The sequence below is a fragment of the Coregonus lavaretus genome (assembly GCF_964263955.1).
Source record: "Coregonus lavaretus genome assembly, chromosome: 6".
Classification (NCBI taxonomy): domain Eukaryota; kingdom Metazoa; phylum Chordata; class Actinopteri; order Salmoniformes; family Salmonidae; genus Coregonus; species Coregonus lavaretus.
This window is the reverse complement of record NC_139993.1, coordinates 27,657,608-27,684,921: the sequence shown is the minus strand read 5'-3', so window position 1 is coordinate 27,684,921 and position 27,314 is coordinate 27,657,608. Positions and strand designations below refer to the sequence as shown.

Sequence of the window (27,314 nt, the reverse complement as noted above, 5' to 3'; positions counted from 1 at the left end):
GGAGAAATGTCCTCTGGTCTGATGAAACAAAAATAGAACTGTTTGGCCATAATGACCATCGTTATGTTTGGAGGAAAAGGGGAGGCTTGCAAGCCGAAGAACACCATCCGAACCGTGAAGCACGGGGGTAGCAGCATCATGCTGTGGGGGTGCTTTGCTGCAGGAGGGACTGGTGCACTTCACAAAATAGATGGCATCATGAGGAAGGAAAATTATGTGGATATATTGAAGAAACATCTCAAGACATCAGTCAGGAAGTTAAAGCTTGGTCGCAAATGGGTCTTCCAATTGGACAATGACCCCAAGCATACTTCCAAAGTTGTGGCAAAATGGCTTAAGGACAACAAATTCAAGGTATTGGAGTGGCCATCACTAAGACCTCAATCCTATAGAAAATGTGTGGGCAGAATTGAAAAAGCGTGTGCGAGCAAGGAGGCCTACAAACCTGACTCAGTTACACCAGCTCTGTCAGGAGGAATGGGCCAAAATTCACCCAACTTATTGTGGGAAGCTTGTGGAAGGCTACCCGAAACGTTTGACCCAAGTTACACAATTTAAAGGCAATGCTACCAATTACTAATTGAGTGTATGTAAACTTCTGACCCACTGTGAATGTGATGAAAGAAATATAAGCTTAAATAAATCATTCTCTCTATTAATATTCTGACATTTCACATTCTTAAAATAAAGTGGTGATCCTAACTGACCTAAGACAGGGAATTTTTACTAGGATTAAATGTCAGAAATTGTGAAAAACTGAGTTTAAATGTATTTGGCTAAGGTGTATGTAAACTTCTGACTTCAACTGTATATATATATACAGTACCAGTCAAACGCTTGGACCTTACTCACATAAGTATTTAGACCCTTTAGTATGAGACTCGAAATTGAGCTCAGGTGTATCCTGTTCCATTGATCGTCCTTGAGATGTTTCTACAACAAAATTTCAATTGATTGGACATGATTTGGCAAGGCATACACCTGTCTATATAAAGGTCCCACAGTTGACAGTGTATGTCAGAGCGAAAACCTAGCCATGAGGTTGAAGGAATTGTCCGTAGAGCTCAGCGACAGGATTGTGTCAAGGCACAGATCTGTGGAAGGGTACCAAAATATTTCTGCAGCATTGAAGGTCCCCAAGAACACAGTAGCCTCCATCATTCTTAAATGGAAGAAGTTTGGAACCACCAAGACTCTTCATAGAGCTGGCCGCCCTGCCAAACTGAGCAATCAGGGGAGAAGGGGCTTGGTCAGGGAGGTGACCAAGAACCCGATGGTCACTCTGACAGAGCTCTAGAGTTCCTCTGTGGAGATGGGCGAACCTTCCAGAAGGACAACCATCTCTGCAGCACTCCACCAATCAGACCATTATGGTAGAGTGGCCAGACGGAAGCCACTCCTCAGTAAAAGGCACATGACAGCCTGCTTGGAGGTTGCCAAAAGGCACCTAAAGACTCACAGACCGTGAGAAACAAGATTCTCTGGTCTGATGAAACCAAGATTGAACTCTTTGACCTGAATGCCAAGCGTCATGTCTTGAGGAAACCTGGCACCATCCCTACGGTGAAGCATGGTGGTGGCAGCATCATGCTGTGGGGATGTTTTTCAGCAGCAAGGACTGGGAGACTAGTCAGGATCGAGGCAAAGGTGAACGGAGCAAAGTACAGAGAGATCCTTGATGAAAACCTGCCCCAGAGTGCTCAGGACCTCAGACTGGGGTGAAGGTTCACCTTCCAACAGGACAACAACCCTAAGGACACAGCCAAGACAACGCAGGAGTGGCTTCCGGACAAGTCTCTGAATGTCCTTGAGTGGCCCAGCCAGATCCCGGACTTGAACCCGATCTAATATCTCTGGAGAGACCTGAAAATAGCTGTGCAGCAACTCTCCCCATCCAACCTGACAGAGCTTGAGAGGATCTGCAGAGAAGAATGGGAGAAACTCCCCAAATGCAGGTGTGCCAAGCTTGTAGCGTCATACCCAAGAAGACTTGAAGCTGTAATTTTTGCAAAAGGTGTATCAACAAAGTACTGAGTAAAGGGTCTGAATACTTATGTAAATGTGATATTTCAATTGTTTCTTTTTAATACATTTGCAAAAATGTCTAACAACTAGTTATGTCTGATCATCATGCAAATTGTCTAAAACCAATCATCCAAATCGTACCACAAAAATAAACAAAAATCTGTAATCAATTCAGTTCTGATTTAAATGAGTTTCTAATCCACGAGTCAGACAAACTGATTAGCTGGACGGTAATAGACCTAGCTTCCTTTAGCTAGTGAATTACTCAATAATGATAGCCTTGCTGACATTGTTTCCATTCAGTCTAATGATGGTGTTCTCTTGCATTTTCCACCGTCAATGAACTGTATAATTTTTAAATGAAAAATTATACAGTTCTGAAGTACCTATGGCAACATGAGCCCCTGTTTTGAGGGCCTGAATTTACCACAACTCTCTTCCGATGATGCAGTCTTTAGATGCACCTATAACGCTCAATGAACTACATAATACATTGAAAGACATGAACCGAGGTAAATCCTCTGGATGGGATGTCATCCCACCGGAATTCTATTTAACCTTTTGGTCTGAGCTTGGCCTGATATTATTAGAAATGGTATAAACATCTATTTAAATGGACTTTTTCAATAGAGATGTTAATACTGCAATTATCTCTCTGTTACATAAAAAAGGTAAAGATCCAACTCTGTGCAAGTAATAGGCTTCTCGCCCTCATCAATAGTGACATGAAATTGTACGCCAAGGTTCTAGCCAAACACCTTGAAACGACACTAAACAAAAATATAATCTCAACATGCAACAATTTCAAAGATTTTACTGAGATAGGGTTCATAACGAAATCAGTCAATTTAAATAAATAATGTAGGTCCTAATCTTTGGATTTCACATGACTGGGAATACAGATATGATAAAGATACCTTTAAAAAAAGGTAGGAGCGTAGATCAGAAAACCAGTCAGTGTCTGGTGTGACCACCATTTGCTTCATTTAGCACGACACATCTCCTTCGCGTAGAGTTGATCAGGCTGTTGATTGTGGCCTCTGGAATGTTGTCCCACTCCTCTTCAATGGCTGTGCGAAGTTGCTGCATATTGGTGGGAACTGGAACATGCTGTCGTACACGTCGATCCAGAGCATGCTCAATGGGTGACATTTCTGGTGAGTATGCAGGCCATGGAAGAACTGGGACATTTTCATCTTCCAGGAATTGTGTACAGATCCTTGCGTCATGGGGCCGTGCATTATCATTGTAACACCCTGGCTCTGGGACTCTATATGTTGAGCCAGGGTGTGTTCTTTCTATGTGTTATATTTCTATGTTGGGAGTTCTAGTTGTGTTTATTTCTATGTTGGCTAGAGTGACTCCCAATCAGAGGCAACGAGTGTCAGCTGGGGCTGGTTGTCTCTGATTGGGAGCCATATTTAAACTGTCTGTTTGCCCTTTGTGGTTGTGGGTTCTTGTTCCGTGTTGGTCTATGTTACCTAGGACGTTACGAGTCGTTTGTTGTTTTTGTTTACTGTCCGTGTTTATCGCTAATGATAAATAAACATGTTTGTTCATCACGCTGCGCCTTGGTCCTCCTCTCTTGACGACGATCGTGACAGAAGAACCCACCATACAAGGACCAAGCAGCGTGTCCAGGAACGGAGGCAGACTGGACATGGGAGGAAGCGCCGGGAAAGGAGATGGAGAGGCTGGCGATGGCCCAGGTGGGCAAATCGTGGTCCTGGGAGGACATGCCCGGGGGCAAAGGGCCATGGGCTAGGATTAAGGCCCTGGCGAGAGAGGAGCAGCGGCGTCAGCAGTGTCATCGTCGGACGGACGAGAGGCAACCCCAAAAAAAATTTAGGGGGGGGCACACGGCATGGGCGGCTGGGCAGCAGGAGGCTGCCACAGGGCGATTTGGAGAGGAGGCCACCGGGTTTTGGGGGCCAGAAGGCAGGTTGGCGGAGCCTGGATGGAGAGCAGAGCCAACTCCCCGTACTCGGGCATGGCAGCATGAGACTGGGCAGGTTCCGCGGTATGCGGAGCTGCGCACTGTGCCACGAGTGGTCCGGCATAGTCCGGTACGTCCTGTGCGAGCACCCCGCACGTGTTGTGCGAAGGTGGGCATGCAGCCAGGACGGAGTGTGCCGGCTCAGCGCTCGTGGCCTCCAGTGCCTCTCCTCGGTCCCGGATATCCTGCGCCAGTGTCACGTGCTGTTATGCCAGTACGGGTACACAGCCCTGTACGTCCTGTGCTGATGCCTCACACAGAGTGTGTGAAGGTAGGCATTCAGCCAGGACGGGTTGTGGCAGCTCTTCACTCCAGGTCTCCTATCCGTCTCCACAGCCCGGTCCGGCCTGTCCCTGCTCCACGCACCAAGCCTACGGTGTGCGTCGCCAGCCCGGTCCGGCGTGTCCCTGCTCCTCGCACCAAGCCTACGGTGTGCGTCGCCAGCCCGGTCCGGCCTGTCCCTGCTCCTCGCACCAAGCCTACGGTGTGCGTCGCCAGCCCGGTCCGGCCTGTCCCTGCTCCTCGCACCAAGCCTACGGTGTGCGTCGCCAGCCCGGTCCGGCCTGTCCCTGCTCCTCGCACCAAGCCTACGGTGTGCGTCGCCAGTCCGGTCCGGCCTGTCCCTGCTCCACGCACCAGGCCAGGGGTGCGCATCGTCAGCCCGGTCCGGCCCGTTGCTGCTCCACGCACCAAGCCAGGGGTGCGCATCGTCAGCCCGGTCCGGCCCGTTCCTACTCCACGCACCAAGCCAGGGGTGCGCATCGTCAGCCCGGTCCGGCCCGTTCCTACTCCACGCACCAAGCCAGGGGTGCGCATCGTCAGCCCGGTCCGGCCCGTTCCTACTCCACGCACCAAGCCAGGGGTGCGCATCGTCAGCCCGGTCCGGCCCGTTCCTACTCCACGCACCAAGCCAGGGATGCGCGTCGTCAGTCCCGCACAACCCGTGCCTGGGTCACCGGTGCCTGGTAAGGTACCGGTCAACTGCTCCACTACGGAGCTGAAGCTAACCGCTCCTGCTAAGTCCAGTTCAGCTCCAGCCAGCGGGGCCAGACCGGACCAGGGGCGCTATGGGGGGTTTATTGGAGGGTGGTGGGCAAGACCGGAGCCAGAACCGCCGCCGAGGAGGAATGCCCACCCAGCCCTCCCCTGTTTTGCTCTAGTTGAGGCGCGGTCGCAGTCCGCGCCTTTAGGGGGGGGTACTGTAACACCCTGGCTCTGGGACTCTATATGTTGAGCCAGGGTGTGTTCTTTCTATGTGTTATATTTCTATGTTGGGAGTTCTAGTTGTGTTTATTTCTATGTTGGCTAGAGTGACTCCCAATCAGAGGCAACGAGTGTCAGCTGGGGCTGGTTGTCTCTGATTGGGAGCCATATTTAAACTGTCTGTTTTCCCTTTGTGGTTGTGGGTTCTTGTTCCGTGTTGGTCTATGTTACCTAGGACGTTACGAGTCGTTTGTTGTTTTTGTTTACTGTCCCTGTTTATCGCTAATGATAAATAAACATGTTCGTTCATCACGCTGCGCCTTGGTCCTCCTCTCTTGACGACGATCGTGACAATCATGCTGAAACATGAGGTGATGGCGGCGGGTGTATAGCACGACAATGGGCCTCAGGATCTCGTCACGTTATCTCTGTGCATTCAAATTACCATTCGATAAAATGTAATTGTGTTCTTTGTCCATAGCTTATGCCTGTCCATACCATAACCCCAACTCCACCATGGAGCACTCTGTTCGTTGACATCAGCACACCACTCGCCCACGCAACGTCATACACGCTGTCTGCCCACTACAGTTAAAACTGGGGTTAATCCGTGAAGTGCACACTTCCATATCGTGCCAGTGGCAATCAAAGTTGAGCATTTGCCGACTGAAGTCGGTTACGACGCCGAACTGCAGTCAGGTCAAGACCCTGGTGAGGACGCAGATGATGAACATTCAATTCTCTGGCAACAATTCTGGTGGACATTATTGCAGTCAGCATGCCAATTGCACGCTCCCTCAAAACATGAGACATCTGTTGCTTTATGTTGTGTGACAAAACTGCACATTTTATTGTCCCCAGCACAAGGTGCACCTGTGTAATGATCGTGCTGTTTAATCAGCTTCTTTGTATGCTACACCTGTCAGGTGGATGGTTTATCTTGGCAAAGGAGAAATGCTCACTAACAGGGACGTAAACAAATTTGTGCACAACATTTGAGAGAAAAAAGCTTTCTGTGCGTATGGAAAATTTCGGGGATCTTTTACTTCAGCTCATGAAACACGGGACCAACACTTTAAATGTTGCGTTAATATTTTTGTTAAGTGTATTTTGCCAAAACTAGTTCATCCTGATCAAGTAGGTTTTGTCAAACATAGATGCGGAGAAGGCCTTTGATCGTCATGAATGGTCCTACCTCTGGTATACGATGGAACGTATGGGATTTGGCTAAATGTTTATGACTATGTTAAAAACACTGTATAGTAACCCTTCTGTGATGGTCTTGATGGGTAACCAGTGCTCCTCACAGTTTGCTATTAAACGGGGAACTCGTCAAGGCTGTCCAGCGTCTAGTCTCCTATTTGCCCTCACTGGAGCCTTTAGCTAAAAAAAAGATGTAAGGCAAATATCAGTAAAGGACACAGGCCATCAAATATCATTATATGCAGATGTATTTTTAAGGTCTTGATATGTACCATAATCCCTGCCTAATGTACAAAGTATATTCAGATAATTCAGCAGTATATCAAGTCACTCACTAGATCATCTTTGCTCCCACTTAACAAAGCAATGTCCAATCTCAATCTAGAATTGGAGATACCAACTCTGACCCATTTTAAATATCTGGGCATTGACATTATTCCCTCTCTAGATACAATTGTGTAGAGGAACTACAAACAAGTCACTACTGCAATTACAGACCTAAAAAATATGTATAGTTTGTATAGTTTGGTTCGTCGTTCTTTTTTTATTTGCAGTTACAAAACACTATACACACTTACAGAGTCCCATGGAGTCAACCACTCCCACTCCACCTACTTACCGAGTTGGTAATGTAGGTAGCAAGAACACAAGTGGAGGCTTCGTATCCAATCTATATTAAAACAAATACTAGATTCCCTCCATAAACCAATGGGAATAATTATGGTATGTAACACAGGTCTTAAACACCAACAAAATACAAACTGGAAAAGAGTCTGAAATAATATCCCAATGTCCTCCCGAAATTTTTATCATCAATGAATACACTGTAAATTAATTATTCGATTTGACTCCGCGGAAACGCTGCCAATTTAACTCAGTGATGAAATTTGGCATACATGCTCAGGGATATGAGTCTAGCTAACCTATGGTTCAGTTTGGCTGCATGGTGGCGCTGTTGGACAGGAAAAATCATTAATGCAAGCTTATTGGCTCATAGCGGCCATATTGGAGTATTGGAAAATATGGTGTTTGAAGATGTGCATCTATATTTGCTATATACCAAATTTGGTACCGATCGGTCCAGAGGTTCTGTAGAATAATACGTTTGAAAGTAGTCAATATCATAAAAAATTGTCCCAAATACATTGAAAGAGTATTAAATGATCTGTTTGATTTTGAGTTCTGATCATTTGCAAGCGTGGTAAGGAGTACAGAAGTAACTCATCCAAGGGCAATGTTTCCAATTTGCATTACTGCTTGCAGCTATATTTTATTTTGGATTTTGTTTGGTATTTTGTCCTGTATGCATGTTTTTACTTTCTACTGTCTTTCGATTCTTTGTCTATGTACTTTTTGAATATTATTGCCTGTCTGTGATCTGAACCCCTCACACAAAAAAAAACACAAAAAAGTTGGTCACAAAGAAAAGTTCAGTGTGACCTTCACACACTCTGCTGCCTTCCATTTGTGGACAGCCGCTGCTGAAATGATTGTGAATGGAAGTCATGAGCAGACCAAGGATAAACCCCGGAGTTAACAGTGGGAAAGAAAATGCATTTTGAGGTGTGATTTAAGACGTCCAGGTTGTCAAACTTTTTTTTTTGCTTTGGGGAGGTTTGTGTGTTTTTTTCAATTGGGCACAGGGGAGGGTAATGCGTTTTTACCTAGGAAAGTGTTTAGACCCCTTGACTTTTTTCACATTTTGTTACATTACAGCTTTATTCTATAATGGATTAAATAGTTTTTTTCCCCGCTCATTAATCTACACACAATACACAAAGCAAAAACAGGTTTTTAGACATTTTATCTAATTTATAAAAAATAAACAAACAGAAATATCCCATTTACTTAAGTATTCAGACCCTTTACTTAGTACTTTGTTGAAGCACCTTTGGCAGCGATTACATCATTGAGTCTTCTTCGGTATGACGCTACAAGCTTGACACACCTGTATTTGGGGAGTTTTTCCCATTCCTCTCTGCAGATCCTCTCAAGCTCTGTCAGGTTGGATGGGGAGCGTTGCTGCACAGCTATTTTCAGGTCTCTCCAGGGATGTTCGATCAGGGTTCAAGTCCAGGCTCTGGCTGGGCCACTCAAGGACATTCAGAGACTTGTCCCGAAGCCACTCCTGCGTTGTCTTGGCTGTGTGCTTAGGGTTGGCTGTGTGCTTAGGGTTGTCCCGAAGCCACTCCTGCTCTGGAGCAGGATTTCATCAAGGATCTCTCTATGCTTTGCTCCGTTCATCTTTCCCTCGATCCTGGCTATTCTCCCAGTCCCTGCCACTGAAAAACATCCCCACAGCATGATGTTGCCACCACCATGCTTCACCGTAGGGATGGTGCCAGGTTTCCTCCAGACGTGACGCTTGGCATTCAGGCCAAAGAGTTCAATCTTGTTTCTCATGGTCTGATAGTCTTTAGGTGCCTTTTGGCAAACTCCAAGCGGGCTGTCATGTGCCTTTTACTGAGGAGTGGCTTCCGTCTGGCCACTCTACCATAAAGGCCTGATTGGTGGAGTGCTGCAGAGATGGTTGTCCTTCTGGAAGGTTCTCCTATCTCCACAGAGGAACTCTAGACCTCTGTCAGAGTGACCATCAGGTTCTTGGTCACCTCCCTGACCAAGGTCCTTCTCCCCCAATTGCTCAGTTTGGCCGGGCGGCCAGATCTAGGAAGAGTCTTGGTGGTTCCAAACTTCTTCCATTTAAGAATGATGGAGGCCACTGTGTCCTTGGGGACCTTCAATGCTGCAGATGTTTTGGTACTTCCCAGATCTGTGCCTCGACACAATCCTGTCTCGGAGCTCTACGGACAATTCCTTCGACCTCATGGCTTGGTTTTTGCTCTGACATGCACTGTCAACTGTGGGACCTTATATAGACAGGTGTGTGCCTTTCCAAATCATGTCCAATCAATAGAATTTACCACAGGTGGACTCCAATCAAGTTGTAGAAACATCTCAAGGATGATCAATTGAAACAGGCTCAATTTCGAGTCTCATAGCAAAGGGTCTGAATACTTATGTAAATAAGGTATTTCTGTTTTCGCTTTGTCATTATGGGGGTATTGTGTGTAGATTGCTGAGTAAAAAAAATAAAAAATCATTTTAGAATAAGGCTGTAACGTAACAAAATGTGGAAAAAGTCAAGGGTTCTGAATACATTCCCAAGGCACTGTAATTTCTTCCATCCTAGCCAAATGTCCTAATCTGCTTGCATGCGTCTCACCTATATCAAAGTGTTTTGGTACATCCTTTATGCACTACGCTTTTCCGCGCGCTAACTATACAACACAGATCAACATAGTCTACCAGTCTGTCTATCCTGCCCTCTATTCACCGTTCATAGTGACAATAGTGGTATGTGGATCATTTGTCCAGATCTGCAATATGCTAACTAGCAATCATACCACACGTAAAATAATTCAAAGCTGGTAATGATGGGTGATTTGAAGGAGTCAGGCGCAGGAGGGTAAATCACAGAATACAGAGTTTATTCCGTAAAACAGAGTTACGCAGGATAGCGTCAAACATTCCAGTGCGCAAAACAGGCACACTGGAGCAAATACAGGCACACAGGGAAAATATACCCCGGCAATTCAAAATACACGTAGCTCAACCGAGCTACTCTCTCCTCACATAGAACCATCACCCACAAGGACAAGGGGGCAGAGGGAACACTTATAGAAGTACTAATGGGGGGATATGAACCAGGTGTGTGTAAATGACAAGACAAAACAAATGGAATGATAATATGAGGTGCGGCAGTGGCTAGAAGGCCGGTGACGACGAATGCCGAAGCATGCCTGAACAAGGAGAGGAGGCAGCTTCAGAGGAAGTCGTGACAGTAACCCCCCCTTGACGCGCAGCTCCAGCAGTGCGCCGACACCGGCCTCGGGGACGTCCAGGAGGACGCGGAGCAGGGCGAGCCAGATGGCGACGGTGGAAATCCCGCAACAGGGAAGGATCGAGGATATCCCTCACCGGGACCCAGCACCGTTCTTCCGGACCATACCCCTCCCACTCCACGAGGTACTGAAGGCCCCACACCCGGCGCCTCAAATCCAGGATGGAATGGATGGAGTATGCCGGGGCCCCCTCGATGTCCAGAGGAGGCGGAGGGACCTCCCGCACCTCAGACTCCTGGAGCGGACCAGTCACCACCGGCCTGAGGAGAGACACATGAAATGAGGGGTTAATACGATAATCATGGAGAAGTAATAACCTATAAGTAACCTCGTTGATCCTCCTCAGGACTTTGAACGGCCCCACAAACCGCGGGCCCAGCTTCCGGCAGGGCAGGTGGAGGGGCATATTCCGGGTCGAGAGCCAGACCCGATCACCCGGGGCCTCACTGCGGTGGCGGTCAACGTTGGCCTTCTGACGACTCACGGTGTGTTGGAGGTGGACGTGAGCAGCGTTCCACGTCTCCTCCGCGCGCCGAAACCAGTCATCCACCGCAGGAGCCTCGGTCTGGCTCTGGTGCCACGGTGCCAGAACTGGTTGATAACCTAAAACACATTGGAATGGCATTAGGTTAGTGCAGGAGTGACGGAGAGAGTTCTGGGCATATTCGGTCTATAGCAAGAACACCGACCACTCCCCAGGCCGGTCCTGGCAGTAGGACCGCAGGAACCTACGCACATGCTGATTTACCTGTTCTACCTGCCCATTACTCTCGGGGTGGAAATCAGGGGTCAGGCTGACTGAGACCACCAGACGTACCATGAACGCCTTCCAGACCTTGGATGTGAACTGGGGACCCCGGTCAGACACTATGTCCTCTGGTACCCCGTAGTGCCGGAAGACGCGTGTAAACAGGGCCTCCGCAGTCTGCAGGGCCGTGGGGAGACCGGGCAGAGGAAGGAGGCGGCAGGCCTTGGAAAAGCGGTCCACAACGACCAGGATGGTGGTGTTACCTTGAGAGAGGGGCAGATCTGTCAGGAAATCAATACTTAGGTGAGACCATGGCCGTTGTGGAACTGGTAAAGGCTGTAACTTACCCACTGGGAGGTGCCTAGGTGCCTTACTCTGGGCGCACACCGAGCAGGAGGAGACATATACCCTCACGTCCTTAGCCAAGGTAGGCCACCAGTACTTTCCGGTCAGGCAGCGCACTGTACGACCGATACCTGGGTGCCCAGTAGATCAGACGGTCACGGACAAGAGAAGGCACGTACTGCAGTCCAGCTGGAGACTGAGGTGGAGATGGCTGTAATGCCTGCTCTATATCCGCGTCCATCGCCCATACTACCGGCGGCATTATGCAGGAGGCCGGGAGTATGAGGGTGTTGTCTCTGGGCCTCTCCTCTGTGTTGTACAGCCGTGACAGTGCGTCTGCCTTCACGTTCTTCGTACCCAGGATGTAAGATCGAGTGAAATCAAACCGGGTGAAGAATAGGCCCCACCTGGCCTGGCGAGGGATCAGCCTCCTCGCTGCCTGGATGTACTCCAGGTTATGGTGGTGGTCCGTCCAGATGAGGAAAGGGTGTTTTGCCCCTTTGAGCCAATGCCTCCACACGGTCAGGGCTCAGACAACAGCTAACAGCTCCCGATCACCAACGTCGTAGTTCTGCTCCGCCGGGCTGAGCTTCAGGCACAGGGGCGGCACTTGGGTGGCGTGCCCGGGCATTGAGATAGGACAGCGCCTATCCCTACCTCGGACGCATCCACCTCCACTACGAACGGTAGTGATGGATCGGGGTGGGCCAGTACCGGGGCTGAGGTGAATAGACCCCTCAGGTTACTGAAGGCCCTGCAGCCTCAGCAGACCAGTGGAACCGGGACGGTCCACCCTTCAACAGAGATGTAATGGGAGCTGCGACCTTGCCAAAGCCCCGGATAAACCTCCGATAGTAGTTGGCAAAGCCAATAAAGCGCTGCACCTCCTTAACCACGGTTGGAGTCGGCCAATTACGCACGGCTGAAATGCGATCTCCCTCCATCTCCACACCTGAGGTGGTAATGCGGTACCCGAGGAAGTAGACGGACTGCTGGAAAAACAGACACTTTTTTGCCTTGGCATAAAGGTCATTTTCCAACAGTCGGGCCAGCACTTTGCGAACCAGGGACACATGCTTGGCACGCGTAGTGGAATACACCAGAATGTCATCGATGTAGACCACTACACCGCGAACAAGCATGTCCTGAAACACCTCGTTCACAATGGACTGGAAGACCATTCATCAAACCGTAGGGCATCAGCAGGTATTCATAATGCCCCGTGGTTGTTCTGAATGCTGTCTTCCACTCATCCCCTTCTCGGACACGCACCAGGTTGTACACACTCTAATTTGGTGAAGAAGCGTGCCCCATGCATTGACTTGATCACCGAAGGAATGAGGGGGAGAGGATAACTAAATCTTATCGTCTCCTTGTTCAGTGATCGATAATCAATGCAAGGGCGCAGACCGCCGTCTTTCTTCTTCACAAAAAAGAAACTAGGCGGGCGAAGTGGAGGGACGTATAAACCCCTGGCGCAGGGACTCTGTGATGTATGTCTCCATAGCCTCCATTTCAGCCTGTGGCAGGGGATACACATGATTCTGGGAGGCACAGCGTCTACCCGGAGGTTTATTGCGCAATTCCCCGCCCAATGAGGTGGTAACTTGGTCGCCTGCGTTTTGGAAAACGTGTGCGCCAAATCGAGGTATTTGGGGGGAATGCGCACGGTGGAGTTACTGTCTGGACTTTCCACCGTGGTTGCACCAACGGAAACACAGAGACACCTACCCTGACACTCTCGCGACCACCCCGTGAGAACCCTCTGCGGCCATGAAAAGGTGGGGTTGTGGAGTGCTAACCAAGGAATACCTAATACAACAGGGAAAGCAGGAGAATCAATAATAAAAGGACTGGAAGACTTGCTCGTGATGAGGCTCGTGTGTAACCATAGTGACTGGTGCTGTAACTTCCCTAACAAACCCGGACCCTAATGGTCGACTGTCAAGTGCTCTGATGGGGAGTGGAATGGATAGGAGAACCAATGAAATGCCTAGACCAGGGGTGTCAAACACATTTTAGCTCAGGGGCCACATGGAGGAAAATCTATTCCCAAGTGGGCCGGACCGGAAAAATCATGGTATATATAACTTAAAAACAACAACTTCAGATTGTTTTCTTTGTTTTAATACGATCAACATACAACGTAAAGCTGGAGCCTGAGGACAGTGTGTCCAAAATAGTACAAGCACAACATCACTATTAATCATAAAACACGTCAAGTTTATTTGAAAATTCGAAAGAAAAAGAACACACAAACACACAATGCCTCAGTGATTAACAGAACTGTTTCACAGATCACATAACTATATCAGGGTGTCATTTCTCAGGCAGAAATGTAGATAAAAATAATGAAATCCTGTTCCCCAAACAAGTGCAAGAACCACAGAGTCAAGAATAGGTTAAATATACAAATAAAATAAAATCAATTAAAAACAATAGCACATCAACATAAAAACATATAAACATAAATCTGAAAGCGTTGCTCAAACTCCCGTAACAGTCCCGTTATTTTATCTTTGAACCGCTTCATGTCTGCCACATGTTGGGTCGCGCACACATTTTTCAGACAGGGGAAGTGAGCTGCATCAGCACCGGCAAGTTGCGTCTCCCACAATGACAGCTTCAACTTGAAAGAACGTATGCTGTCATAATACTGCGTGACAACTTTGTTGCGCCCTTGCAGCTGTTTGTTCAAGTTATTCAGGTGCTCTGTAACATCCACCATAAATGCAAGGTCCTGCATCCATTCTGCGGAATGAAATTCTAACACTGGTTTGCCCTTTTCTTCCATGAACTGTTCAATTTCTTCTCGTAAATCAAAGAAACGTCTCAGCACAGCACCTCGGCTTAACCATCTTACCTCAGTGTGGTATGGCAGGCCATAGATGTGGTCTTTCTCTCTGAGAAGGCTGTCAAACTGACGGTGATTCAGGCTTCTGGATCGGATGAAATTAACAGTTTGGATGACCACCTTCATGACGTTATCCATCTTTAATGACTTGCAACACAAAGCCTCCTGGTGCAAAATACAGTGAAAAGTCAAAAAATCACGTCCTCCATTTGCAGATTGCACTTTCTCTCTGAACTTTGTCACAACGCCTGCTTTTTTCCCGATCATTGAGGGCGCACCATCTGTAGCCAGGCTGACAGCGCGGGACCAGTCCACTCCGACCCTGTCCAGCGCGCCGACGAGTGCGGTAAAAATATCAGCTGCTGTCGTTGTATCTGTCATCGGCACCAACTCCACGAACTCCTCGGTGACGGTCAATGTGTCATCAACTCCGCGGATGAAAATGGCCAGTTGTGCAACATCTGTAATGTCCGTGCTTTCATCAATTGCAACCGAAAACGCAATAAATGACTTTACTTTTTGCTTCAACTGGCTGTCCAAATCCACTGAAAGATCGGAAATCCTGTCTGCAACTGTGTTTCTTGTCAGGCTGATATTTGCAAAAGCCTGCCGCTTTTCAGGGCACACAATCTCCGCTGCCTTCATCATGCATGTTTTTACAAATTCACCCTCACTAAATGGTTTTGAAGCCACTGCGATTTCATTAGCAATGAGGTAGCTAGCTTTCACTGCAGCGTCACTGATGTCTCGGCTGTGAGTAAACACAGACTGCTGTTTCTTCAGACCCGCCAACAGTTCATTCACCTTCTCTCATCTCCGCTGTCCTTGAAAGTTGTCATATTTGTCGGCATGAAGACTCACATATTTGCGACAAAGGTTATATTCTTTCAGCACTGCAACATGCTCTGAACACACCAAACATACAGCTTTCCCATTCAATTCCGTGAATAAATAGGATGACCATTTTTCTTGGAACACTCTGCACTCTGCGTCCACTTTTCTCTTTTTTGACAGAGACATATTGGGGCAATGAGGGTGCCAAAGCACATAATGTTAAAAGTAGAAGCCGTAATAAATATCGCGGGCAAAACAAAGTAGCTCATTGGCTGCACGTGCTTGACCTACTTGCTCTGCCCCGGTATAAACAGTTTGCTTGCTTAACACAATTGCTATTGCGCCATCCAGTGGACGCAATTGGAACAGCAGTTTATTTTATTGAAAAATTGCAGCGCATTTTTATACTTTACACAAAAAAAAAAAAAAAATATATATATATTTTTCAAAATCATCTCGCGGGCCGGATTAAACCCGTTTGCGGGCCTGATCCGGCCCGCGGGCCGGACGTTTGACACCCCTGGCCTAGACTGTGTGAAAATTACCCGTCCATAAAGTTCCCAGCTGCGCCTGAATCTACTAGTGCCTTACACTGGGGAACTACACTGTAATCAGGAAAGTGGATGGGAAGGGTACAGTGCGCAGCAGAGGGCTCTGAACGAGTGTGGGTGTTCGATACCTGGGGTGACACGGGAGTGCCCTGCCTGCCGCCTCCAGATCCAAACGTTGACGACAACGTGCAGTGAAATGTCCTCTCGTGCCACCAGAATGACACTGGCTCTGTCGTCCTCTGCTCTCTCGGATCGCCGCTCCACCCAGCTCCATCAGTTCGTGACCCGAGTCGGGTGAGGTTGGAACGGGCAGACCCCCTCCAGGACGTCCTTTGGCCGCCAGCAGGTTGTCCAAGTGGATGGCCATGTCCACCAGTTGCGTGAAGGACAACATGGTGTTCCGGCAGGCTAGCTCCCTTCGGACGTCCTCCTGCAGATGGCACCGGAAGTGGTCGATGAGGGCCCGCTCGTTCCACCCAGACCCAGCTGCTAGAGTCCGGAACTCCAGGGCGAAGTCCAGCGCAGTCCTCGTCCCCTGCCTCAGGTGGACCAGCCGCTCGCCCGCCTCTCGACCCTCGGGCGGGTGATCGAAGACAGCCCGAAAGAGGCGAGCGAACTCCCCGTAGTTGTCCAACGCGGCTCCTCCTTCATTCCAGACCGCGTTGGCCCACTCCAGGGCTTTCCCTGAGAGGCAGGAGACGAGGGCACACACCTTCTCCCGCTCCGATGGGGCCGGGCTGATGCTGGAAAAATAGAGCTCCAGTTGGAGGAGGAATCCCTAGCAGAGAGCAGCTGTCTCGTCAAACTCCCGTGGTCAGGATAAATGGATCCCTCTGGGTGCTGGGGTGTGGGTGGCTGGATCCGGTCGCCCAGCTGGTCTCGACAGATCGGGTCCTCTCCTCTCCAGTCGTTGGACGACCTGGAGAACCTGATCCATCGCTTCTCCCAAGCTGGCTAGCATCTTCGAATGCTCCTGGACCCGTGCCATGACTCCAGGCATGCGCTCCTCTCCCGCTGACTCCATATCGGGTGGGGGATTCTGTGATGGGTGATTTGAAGGAGTCAGGCGCAGGAGGGTAAATCACAGAATACAGAGTTTATTCCAGAAAACAGAGTTACGCAGGATAACATCAAACAGTCCAGTGCGCAAATCAGGCGCACTGGAGCAAATACAGGCACACGGGGAAAATATACCCTGGCAATACAAAATACACATAGCTCAACGGAGCTACTCTCTCCTCACATAGAACAATCACCCACAAGGACAAGGGGGCAGAGGGAACACTTATACAAGTACTAATGACGGGATATGAACCAGGTGTGTGTAAATGACAAGACAAACACAAATGGAATGATGATATGAGATGTGGCAGTGGCTAGAAGGCCGGTGACGACGAACGCCGAAGCCTGCCCGAACAAGGAGAGGAGGCAGCTTCGGAGGAAGTCGTGACAGCTGGACCAATTTTCAATATAAGTGGAGATGCCATGGTGCGTCATTGCGCATGAAAGAACAGCGAAGACATGAGACACGCAGCTCAAAAAGCTGCCCTATTGATCTTGTTTAGGGACGATACAATTATCCTACAAAGACTAGCCTACAACACCACATGTGTGGCATAAACACAACCAGTCACAATGTTTTAATCTAATTAGGCTACTTCAAAAGTATCCTGTAGGCTACCTGGGCACGTTCGTCCAGAATATAATCCAGCATCCAAACTGTGCAGATTGATGGTGTTGAAATCGCTACAGTTATTGTTATTTGCACTGATGTGGTGGTAAAAAAATAGGTGGGTAAACTCTGATCGCCGGTCGCAGTGAGAAAAGTTATGTTCCCTATACTGTCAATGCATTTTTCCCTAAAAGGCGTTCAAACTGTTGTGCAGTTTTACCCTCCAATACGACACTGGTTATTTGTGGTCGTAAACATTACTTTGAGTTAATTCTATGAGGGGGGAGGGTGTGTGTTTTTTATTTTTTACAGGACAGGAGAGGGTTGTGTCAAAATATTTTTTACATTGGGGAGGGGGATGCATTTTTTTTATGACACCTCAAGTTGGAACCCCCCTCCATCGAACTGTCTCTTATGCATCCACCATAGTTGCTGGACCCGTGCTAGAAAGGACAGTGTGAAAGGAACATATGTGGGCCAGCACAGTATTGTTTGGTTCTGCCCTAAAGTGTTAATCAGCCAATAGACACAGTAGATATGTGGTTATGAGAAGCTATGTGGTAAATCAATACCGTCTTTTGTCATGTGACCCGCTCCCTGCAGAGGAGACACGACCCCAGATGACCCAGAAGAGAATGTGCCCACTGTGCAGGACGCAGAGATCGCCCTTCTCAAGTCTGGAGAAGTCACGTGAGTCTAGAACTTTGTGCACGCACGCACATTCGCAAGCACACACACACACACATACAGTACCAGTCAAAAGTTTGGACGCACCTACTCATTCCAGGGTTTTTCTTTATTTTTACTATTTTCTACATTGTAGAATAATAGTGAATACATAAAAACTATGAAATAACACATATGGAATCATGTAGTAACCCAAAAAGTGTTAAACAAATTTTATATGTGAGATTCTTCAAATAGTCACCCTTTGCCTTGATGACAGCTTTGCACACTCTTGTCATTCTCTCAACCAGCTTCATGAGGTTGTCACCTGGAATGCGTTTCAATTAACAGGTGTGCCTTGTTAAAAATTCATTTGTGGAATTTCTTTCCTTCTTAATGCGTTTGAGCCAATCAGTTGTGTTGTGACAAGGGAGGGGGGGTATACAGAAGATAGCCCTATTTGGTAAAATACCAAGTCCATATTATGGCAAGAACAGCTCAAATAAGCATAGAGAAACGACAGTCCATCATTACTTTAAGACATCAAGGTCAGTCAATACGGAACATTTCAAGAACTTTGAAAGTTTCTTCAAGTACAGTCGCAAAAACCATCAAGCGCTATGATGAAACTGGCTCTCCTGAGGACCGCGACAGGAATGGAAGACCCAGAGTTAACTCTGCTGCAGAGGATAAGTTCATTAGAGTTACCAGCCTCATAAATTGCAGACCAAAGAAATGGTTCACAGAGTTCAAGTAACAGACACATCTCAACATCAACTGTTCAGAGGGGACTGTGTGAATCAGGCCTTCATGGTCGAATTGCTGCAAAGAAACAACTACTAAAGGGCACCAATAATAAGAAGAGACCTGCTTGGGCCAAGAAACACGAGCAATGGACATTAGACCGGTGGAAATGTGTCCTTTGGTCTGGAGTCCAAATTTGAGATTTTTGGTTCCAACCGCCGTGTCTTTATGAGACGCGGTGTGGGTGAACAGATGATCTCCACATGTGTATTTTCCACCGTAAAGCATGGAGGAGGAGGTGTTATGGTGTGGGGGTGCTTTGCTGGTGACACTGTCTATGATTTATTTAGAATTCAAGGCACACTTAACCAGAATGGCTACCACAGCATTCTACAGCGATACGCCATCCCATCTGGTTTGGGTTTAGTGGGACTATCATTTGTTTTTCAACAGGACAATGACCAAACACACCTCCAGGCTGTGTAAGGGCTATTTTAACAAGAAGGAGAGTGATGGAGTGCTGCATCAGATGACCTGGCCTCCACAATCCCCCGACCTCAACCCAATTGAGATGGTTTGGGATGAGTTGGACCGCAGAGTAAAGGAAAAGCAGCCAGCAAGTGCTCAGCATATGTGGGAACTCCTTCAAGACTGTTGGAAAAGCATTCCAGGTGAAGCTGGTTGAGAGAATGCCAAGAGTGTGCAAAGCTGTCATCAAGGCAAAGGGTGGCTATTTGAAGATTCTCAAATATAAAATATACTTTGTTTAACACTTTTTTGTTTACTACATGATTCCATTTGTGTTATTTAATAGTTTTGATGTCTTCACTATTATTCTATAACGTAAAAATAAAGAAAAACCCTTGAATGAGTAGGTGTGTTCAAACTTTTGAGTGGTAGTGTACATACATACATACATACACACACACACAAACTATTGGTTGCAGACTTTCCACTGAACCTGAATAACACATCAACAACTAACATTTCTGATGTCAATAATAGCACTACTATTACAGCTTCCTCTGCCAGTACTTCCTTTTTCCACCACAGACAATTTCAGGACTACACTGAATCCCAGCCAAGACTGGCAGTATGAGAAAACTCAAGTTGAAATCTCAGTCAAATCTGATATGTTGTTGTGTTTCCAGTCTGGTTGTCCCTCTCAGCATCGACGACATCTCTCAGCTTGGCGATGGCTCCCGGGAGCTCTTTGTCAAGTCCAGTTGCTACAGCGTGATCACCATCGTCGTGGTCGATTGCAGCCCCACCGTGAGCTGGGTGTTCTCCTCGGAGCCCAAGAGCATCTCGTTCAGCGTGGTGTACCGCGTGACCGCCGACGTCCCTGTGGAACAATCCAAGGTAGGTCCACACGGGCCAGCTCAGCTCATAGATCAGTGGTCTGTCACCAACCCTGGTCCTGGAGAGCTACTGTATGTACAGGCAGGGTTTTCTGCAGTCATCAAGGCTTTGATTATTTGATTTAGGGGCTGTATCAAGCATCTCAGTTTGGGAGAGTTGATCTAGGTCTTCTAGGATTAGGTCCCCCCTGTCTATGTAATCTTATTTGTTGTGTTCTTAAAGTGAATACTGATCCTAAATCAGCACTTCTACTGGGAGACGTTTAATACATATGGCCCCAGCTGTGTTATTGCTGGGCCTGTAGCTCTTCAGGAGCATGATTAGGAGGACTATTAAATAACCTCTCCCTCAACATCAACAAAACGAAGCAGCTGATTGTGGACTTCAGGAAACAGCGGAGGGAGCACGCCCCTATCCACATCGACGGGACCGTAGTAGAGAAGGTGGAAAGCTTCAAGTTCCTCGGCGTACACATCACTGACGATCTGAAATGGTCCACCCACACAGACAGTGTGGTGAAGAATGCGCAACAGTGCCTCTTCAACCTCAGGAGGCTGAAGAAATTCGGCTTGGCCCCTAAGACCCTCAGAAACTTTTACAGATGCACAATTGACAGCATCCTGTCAGGCTGTATCACTGCGTGGTATGGCAACTGCACCGCCTGCAACCGCAGGGCTCTCCAGAGGGTGGTACGGTCTGTCCAACGCATCACCAGGGGCGCACTGCCTGCCCTCCAGGACACCTACAGCACCCGATGTCATAGGAAGGCCAAAAAGATCATCAAGGACATCAACCACCCGAGCCACGGCCTGTTTACCCCCCTATCATCCAGAAGGCGAGGTCAGTACAGGTGCATCAAAGCTGGGACCGAGAGACTGAAAAACAGCTTCTATCTCAAGGCCATCAGACTGTTAAATAGCCATCACTAGCCGGCTACCACCCAGCTACTCAACCTTGCACCTTAGAGGCTGCTGCCCTATATACATAGACATGGAATCACTGGCCACTTTAATAATGGAACACTAGTCACTTTAATAATGTTTATATACTGCTTTACTCATCTCAAATGTACAGTTGAAGTCGGAAGTTTACATACACCTTAGCCAAATACATTTAAACTCAGTTTTTCACAATTCCTGATATTTAATCCTAGTAAATATTCCCTGTCTTAGGTCAGTTAGGATCACCACTTTATTTTAAGAATGTGAAATGTCAGAATAATAGTAGAGAGAATGATTTATTTCAGCTTTTATTTATTTCATCACATTCCCAGTGGGTCTGAAGTTTACATACACTCAATTAGTATTTGGTAGCATTGCCTTTAAATTGTTTAACTTGGGTCAAATGTTTTGGGTAGCCTTCCACAAGCTTCCCACAATAAGTTGGGTGAATTTTGGCCAATTCCTCCTGACAGAGCTGGTGTAACTGTCAGGTTTGTAGGCCTCCTTGCTCGCACACGATTTTTCAGTTCTGCCCACACATTTTCTATAGGGTTGAGGTCAGGGCTTTGTGATGGCCACTCCAATACCTTGACTTTGTTGTTCTTAAGCCATTTTTCTACAACTTTGGAAGTATGCTTGGGATCATTGTCCATTTGGAAGAACCATTTGCGACCAAGCTTTAACTTTCTGACTGATGTCTTGAGATGTTGCTTCAATATATCCACATAATTTTCCTTCCTCATGATGCCATCTATTTTGTGAAGTGCACCAGTCCCTCCTGAAGCAAAGTACCCCCACAGCATGATGCTGCCACCCCCGTGCTTCACGGTTGGGATGGTGTTCTTCGGCTTGCAAGCAAACCCCTTTTTATTCCAAACATAACGATGGTCATTATGGTCAAACAGTTCTATTTTTGTTTCATCAGACCAGAGGACATTTCTCCAAACAGTACGATCTTTGTCCCCATGTGCAGTTGCAAACCGTAGTCTGGCTTTTTTATGGCGGTTTTGGAGCAGTGGCTTCTTCCTTGCTGAACGGCCTTTCAGGTTATGTCTATATAGAACTCGTTTTAATGTGGATATAGATACTTTTGTACCTGTTTCCTCCAGCATCTTCACAAGGTCCTTTGCTGTTGTTCTGGTATTGATTTGCACTTTTCGCACCAAAGTACGTTCATCTCTAGGAGACAGAACGCGTCTCCTTCCTGAACGGTATGACGGCTGTGTGGTCCCATGGTGTTTATACTTGCATACTATTTGTACAGATGAACGTGGTACCTTCAGGCGTTTGGAAATTGCTCCCAAGGATGAACCAGACTTGTAGAGGTCTACAATTTGTTTTCTGAGGTCTTGGCTGATTTCTTTTCATTTTCGCATTATGTCAAGCAAAGAGGCACTGAGTTTGAAGGTAGGCCTTGAAATACATCCACAGGTACACCTCCAATTGACTAAAATTATGTCAATTAGTCTATCAGAAGCTTCTAAAGCCATGACATCATTTTCTGGAATTTTCCAAGCTGTTTAAAGGCACAGTCAACTTAGTGTATGTAAACTTCTGACCCACTGGAATTGTGATACAGTGAATTATAAGTGAAATAATCTGTCTTTAAACAATTGTTGGAAAATTACTTGTGTCATGCACAAAGTAGATGTCCTAACCGACTTGCCAAAACTATAGTTTGTTAACAAGAATTTTGTGGAGTGGTTGGAAAACAAGTTTTAATGATGTAAACTGTATGTAAACTTCCGACTTCAACTGTATATACTGTATTCTATTCTACTGTATTTTAGTCAATGCCACTCCGACGTTGCTCGTCCTAATATTTATATATTTCTTTATTCCATTATTTTACTTTTAAATTTGTGTATTGTTGTGAATTGTTAGATACTACTGCACTGTTGGAGCGAGGAACACCAGCATTTCGCTACACCCGCTAAAACATCTGCTAAATATGTGATTGACCAATACAATTTGATGTGAGTTTTTGATTTATTACTGCAGGTTTATTTTTTTATTTTTTTTTCACCTTTATTTAACCAGGTAAGCCAGTTGAGAACAAGTTCTCATTTACAACTGCGACCTGGCCAAGATAAAGCAAAGCAGTGCGATAAAAACAACAACACAGAGTTACATATGGGGTAAAAAAAACATAAGGTCATAAAATACAACAGAAAATATATATACAGTGTGTGCAAATGTAGCAAGTTATGGAGGTAAGGCAATAAATAGGCTATAGTGCAAAATAATTACAATTAGTATTAACACTGGAATGCTAGATGTGCAAGAGATTATGTGCAAATAGAGATACTGGGGTGCAAAAGAGCAAAATAAATAACAATATAGGGATGAGGTAGTTGGGTGGGCTAATTTCAGATGGGCTGTGTACATGTGCAGTGATCGGTAAGGTGCTCTGACAACTGATGCTTAAAGTTAGTGAGGGAGATAAGAGTCTCCAGCTTCAGAGATTTTTGCATTTCGTTCCAGTCATTGGCAGCAGAGAACTGGAAGGAATGGCGGCCAAAGGAGGTGTTGGCTTTGGGAATGACCAGTGAGATATACCTGCTGGAGCGCAGACTACGGGTGGGTGCTGCTATGGTGACCAATGAGCTAAGATAAGGCGGGGATTTGCCTAGCAGTGATTTATAGATGGCCTGGAGCCAGTGGGTTTGACGACGAACATGTAGTGAGGACCAGCCAACAAGAGCGTACAGGTCACAGTGGTGGGTAGTGTATGGGGCTTTGGAGACAAAACGGATGGCACTGTGATAGACTACATCCAATTTGCTGAGTAGAGTGTTGGAGGCTATTTTGTAAATGACATCGCCGAAGTCAAGGATCGGTAGGATAGTCAGTTTTACGAGGGCATGTTTGGCAGCATGAGTGAAGGAGGCTTTGTTGCGAAATAGGAAGCCGATTCTAGATTTAACTTTGGATTGGAGATTCTTAATGTGAGTCTGGAAGGAGAGTTTACAGTCTAACCAGACACCTAGGTATTTGTAGTTGTCCACATACTCTAGGTCAGACCCGTCGAGAGTGGTGATTCTAGTCGGGTGGGCGGGTGCCAGCAGCGTTCGATTGAAGAGCATGCATTTAGTTTTACTAGTGTTTAAGAGCAGTTGGAGGCTACTGAAGGAGTGTTGTATGGCATTGAAGCTTGTTTGGAGGTTTGTTAACACAGTGTCCAATGAAGGGCCAGATGTATACAAAATGGTGTCGTCTGCGTAGAGTTGGATCTGAGAGTCACCAGCAGCAAGAGCGACATCATTGATATACACGGAGAAAAGAGTCGGCCCAAGAATTGAACCCTGTGGCACCCCCATAGAGACTGCCATAGGTCCAGACAACAGGCCCTCCGATTTGACACACTGAACTCTATCTGAGAAGTAGTTGGTGAACCAGGCGAGGCAGTCATTTGAGAAACCAAGGCTATTTAGTCTGCCAATAAGAATGCGGTGGTTGACAGAGTCGAAAGCCTTGGCCAGGTCGATGAAAACGGCTGCACAGTACTGTCTATTATCGATCGCGGTTATAATATTGTTTAGGACCTTGAGCGTGGCTGAAGTGCACCCATGACCAGCTCGGAAACCGGAGTGCATACTGGAGAAGGTACGGTGGGATTCGAAATGGTTGGTGATCTGTTTGTTAACTTGGCTTTCAAATACTTTCGAAAGGCAGGGCAGGATGGATATAGGTCTGTAACAGTTTGGATCTAGAGTGTCACCCCCTTTGAAGAGGGGGATGACCGCGGCAGCTTTCCAATCTCTGGGGATCTCAGACGTTACGAAAGAGAGGTTGAACAGGCTAGTAATAGGGGTTGCGACAATTTCGGCGGCTAGTTTTAGAAAGAAAGGGTCCAGATTGTCTAGCCCAGCTGATTTGTAGGGGTCCAGATTTTGCAGCTCTTTCAGAACATCAGCTGTCTGAATTTGTGTGAAGGAGAAGCGGGGGGGGCATGGGCAAGTTGCAGCGGAGGGTGCAGAGTTGGTGGCCGGGGTAGTGGTAGCCAGGTGGAAAGCATGGCCAGCCGTAGCAAAATGCTTGTTGAAATTCTCGATTATTGTAGATTTATCGGTGGTGATAGTGTTTCCTAGCCTCAGTGCAGTGGGCAGCTGGGAGGAAGTGCTCTTATTCTCCATGGACTTTACAGTGTCCCAAAACTTTTTGGAGTTAGTGCTACAGGATGCTAATTTCTGTTTGAAAAAGTTAGCCTTTGCTTTCCTGACTGCTTGTGTATATTGGTTCCTAACTTCCCTGAAAAGTTGCATATCGCGGGGGCTATTTGATGCTAATGCAGTACGCCACAGGATGTTTTTGTGCTGGTCAAGGGCAGTCAAGTCTGAGGAGAACCAGGGGCTATATCTGTTCTTAGTTATGTATTTTTTGAATGGGGCATGTTTATTTAAGATTGAGAGGAAATTACTTTTAACGAACAACCAGGCATCCTCTACTGACGGAATGAGATCTATATCCATCCAGGATACCTGGGCCAGGTCAATTAGATGATCCCAGTAGCCAATAATTGCCCTTGTTGAGTGTAAATGGTGTAGGATGATGTTGCCCCTAAATGCTGATCTTGGGCCTGTTTTACATTTCCCCACTAATGGTTAAGGCTAGGATTGGGGGAAGGAAAGCTGATCCTAAATGTGTACCTGGGGAAACTTCACCCTGGAGCAGTGTAAATGGGAGAGCAGCTCCCCCTGCTGAGAACAGAACTCTTTATTGACCTTTCATCCATGAAGAGAGCAAGCAGCCTGGTGTAGCTCACCCATACACTCCAGGGAATTGGCCTATTTGGACAGGGCCAAATGCTTCTAACAGAAACAAAATATGTGAAGCATAAACTCTTAATACATTCAGTAACATGGTAATAATATTCATGCAAGGCCCTTTATTGAAACGCATAGTCATTTTGGTTTGCCCAGAATGGAGTCATGAATGCATTCATCAGGTACGACTTTAGTGGCTTATTTTCTTCACAATATGGTGAACATGGGCTCATTCTGCTCAGAACAGCCCAGAGTAAGCAGTGGTGGAAAAAGTACCCAATTGTCATACTTGAGTAAAAGTAAATATACAGTGGGGAAAAAAAGTATTTAGTCAGCCACCAATTGTGCAAGTTCTCCCACTTAAAAAGATGAGAGAGGCCTGTAATTTTCATCAGAGGTACACATCAACTATGACAGACAAAATGAGGAAAAAAAATCCAGAAAATCACATTGTAGGATTTTTAATGAATTTATTTGCAAATGATGGTGGAAAATAAGTATTTGGTCAATAACAAAAGTTTCTCAATACTTTGTTATATACCCTTTGTTGGCAATGACACAGGTCAAACATTTTCTGTAAGTCTTCACAAGGTTTTCACACACTGTTGCTGGTATTTTGGCCCATTCCTCCATGCAGATCTCCTCTAGAGCAGTGATGTTTTGGGGCTGTCGCTGGGCAACACGGACTTTCAACTCCCTCCAAAGATTTTCTATGGGGTTGAGATCTGGAGACTGGCTAGGCCACTCCAGGACCTTGAAATGCTTCTTACGAAGCCACTCCTTCGTTGCCCGGGCGGTGTGTTTGGGATCATTGTCATGCTGAAAGACCCAGCCATGTTTCATCTTCAATGCCCTTGCTGATGGAAGGAGGTTTTCACTCAAAATCTCACGATACATGGCCCCATTCATTCTTTCCTTTACATGGATCAGTCGTCCTGGTCCCTTTGCAGAAAAACAGCCCCAAAGCATGATGTTTCCACCCCCATGCTTCACAGTAGGTATGATGTTCTTTGGATGCAACTCAGCATTCTTTGTCCTCCAAACACGACGAGTTGAGTTTTTACCCAAAAGTTATATTTTTGTTTCATCAGACCATATGACATTCTCCCAATCCTCTTCTGGATCATCCAAATGCACTCTAGCAAATTTCAGACGGGCCTGGACATGTACTGGCTTAAGCAGGGGGACACGTCTGGCACTGCAGGATTTGAGTCCCTGGCGGCGTAGTGTGTTACTGATGGTAGGCTTTGTTACTTTGGTCCTAGCTCTCTGCAGGTCATTCACTAGGTCCCCCCGTGTGGTTCTGGGATTTTTGCTCACCGTTCTTGTGATCATTTTGACCCCACGGGTGAGATCTTGCGTGGAGCCCCAGATCCTAATAATTGCTCCCACAGTTGATTTCTTCAAACCAAGCTGCTTACCTATTGCAGATTCAGTCTTCCCAGCCTGGTGCAGGTCTACAATTGTGTTTCTGGTGTCCTTTGACAGCTCTTTAGTCTTGG

The 27,314-nt window shown here is 46.8% G+C and overlaps 1 protein-coding gene across 1 annotated transcript in view; it reads left to right on the top strand.

Annotated features, from left to right (window-relative positions):
* The window catches only part of fyco1a (FYVE and coiled-coil domain autophagy adaptor 1a), a 77,344-nt gene that overhangs the window by 46,794 nt on the left and 3,236 nt on the right, over positions 1 to 27,314 (top strand). The window contains exons 16-17 of the mRNA XM_084164565.1: positions 17,937 to 18,023; positions 19,895 to 20,105. Of these exons, the coding sequence (XP_084020691.1) occupies positions 17,937 to 18,023; positions 19,895 to 20,105 (298 nt within the window). The remainder of the gene's footprint in view (positions 1 to 17,936; positions 18,024 to 19,894; positions 20,106 to 27,314) is intronic.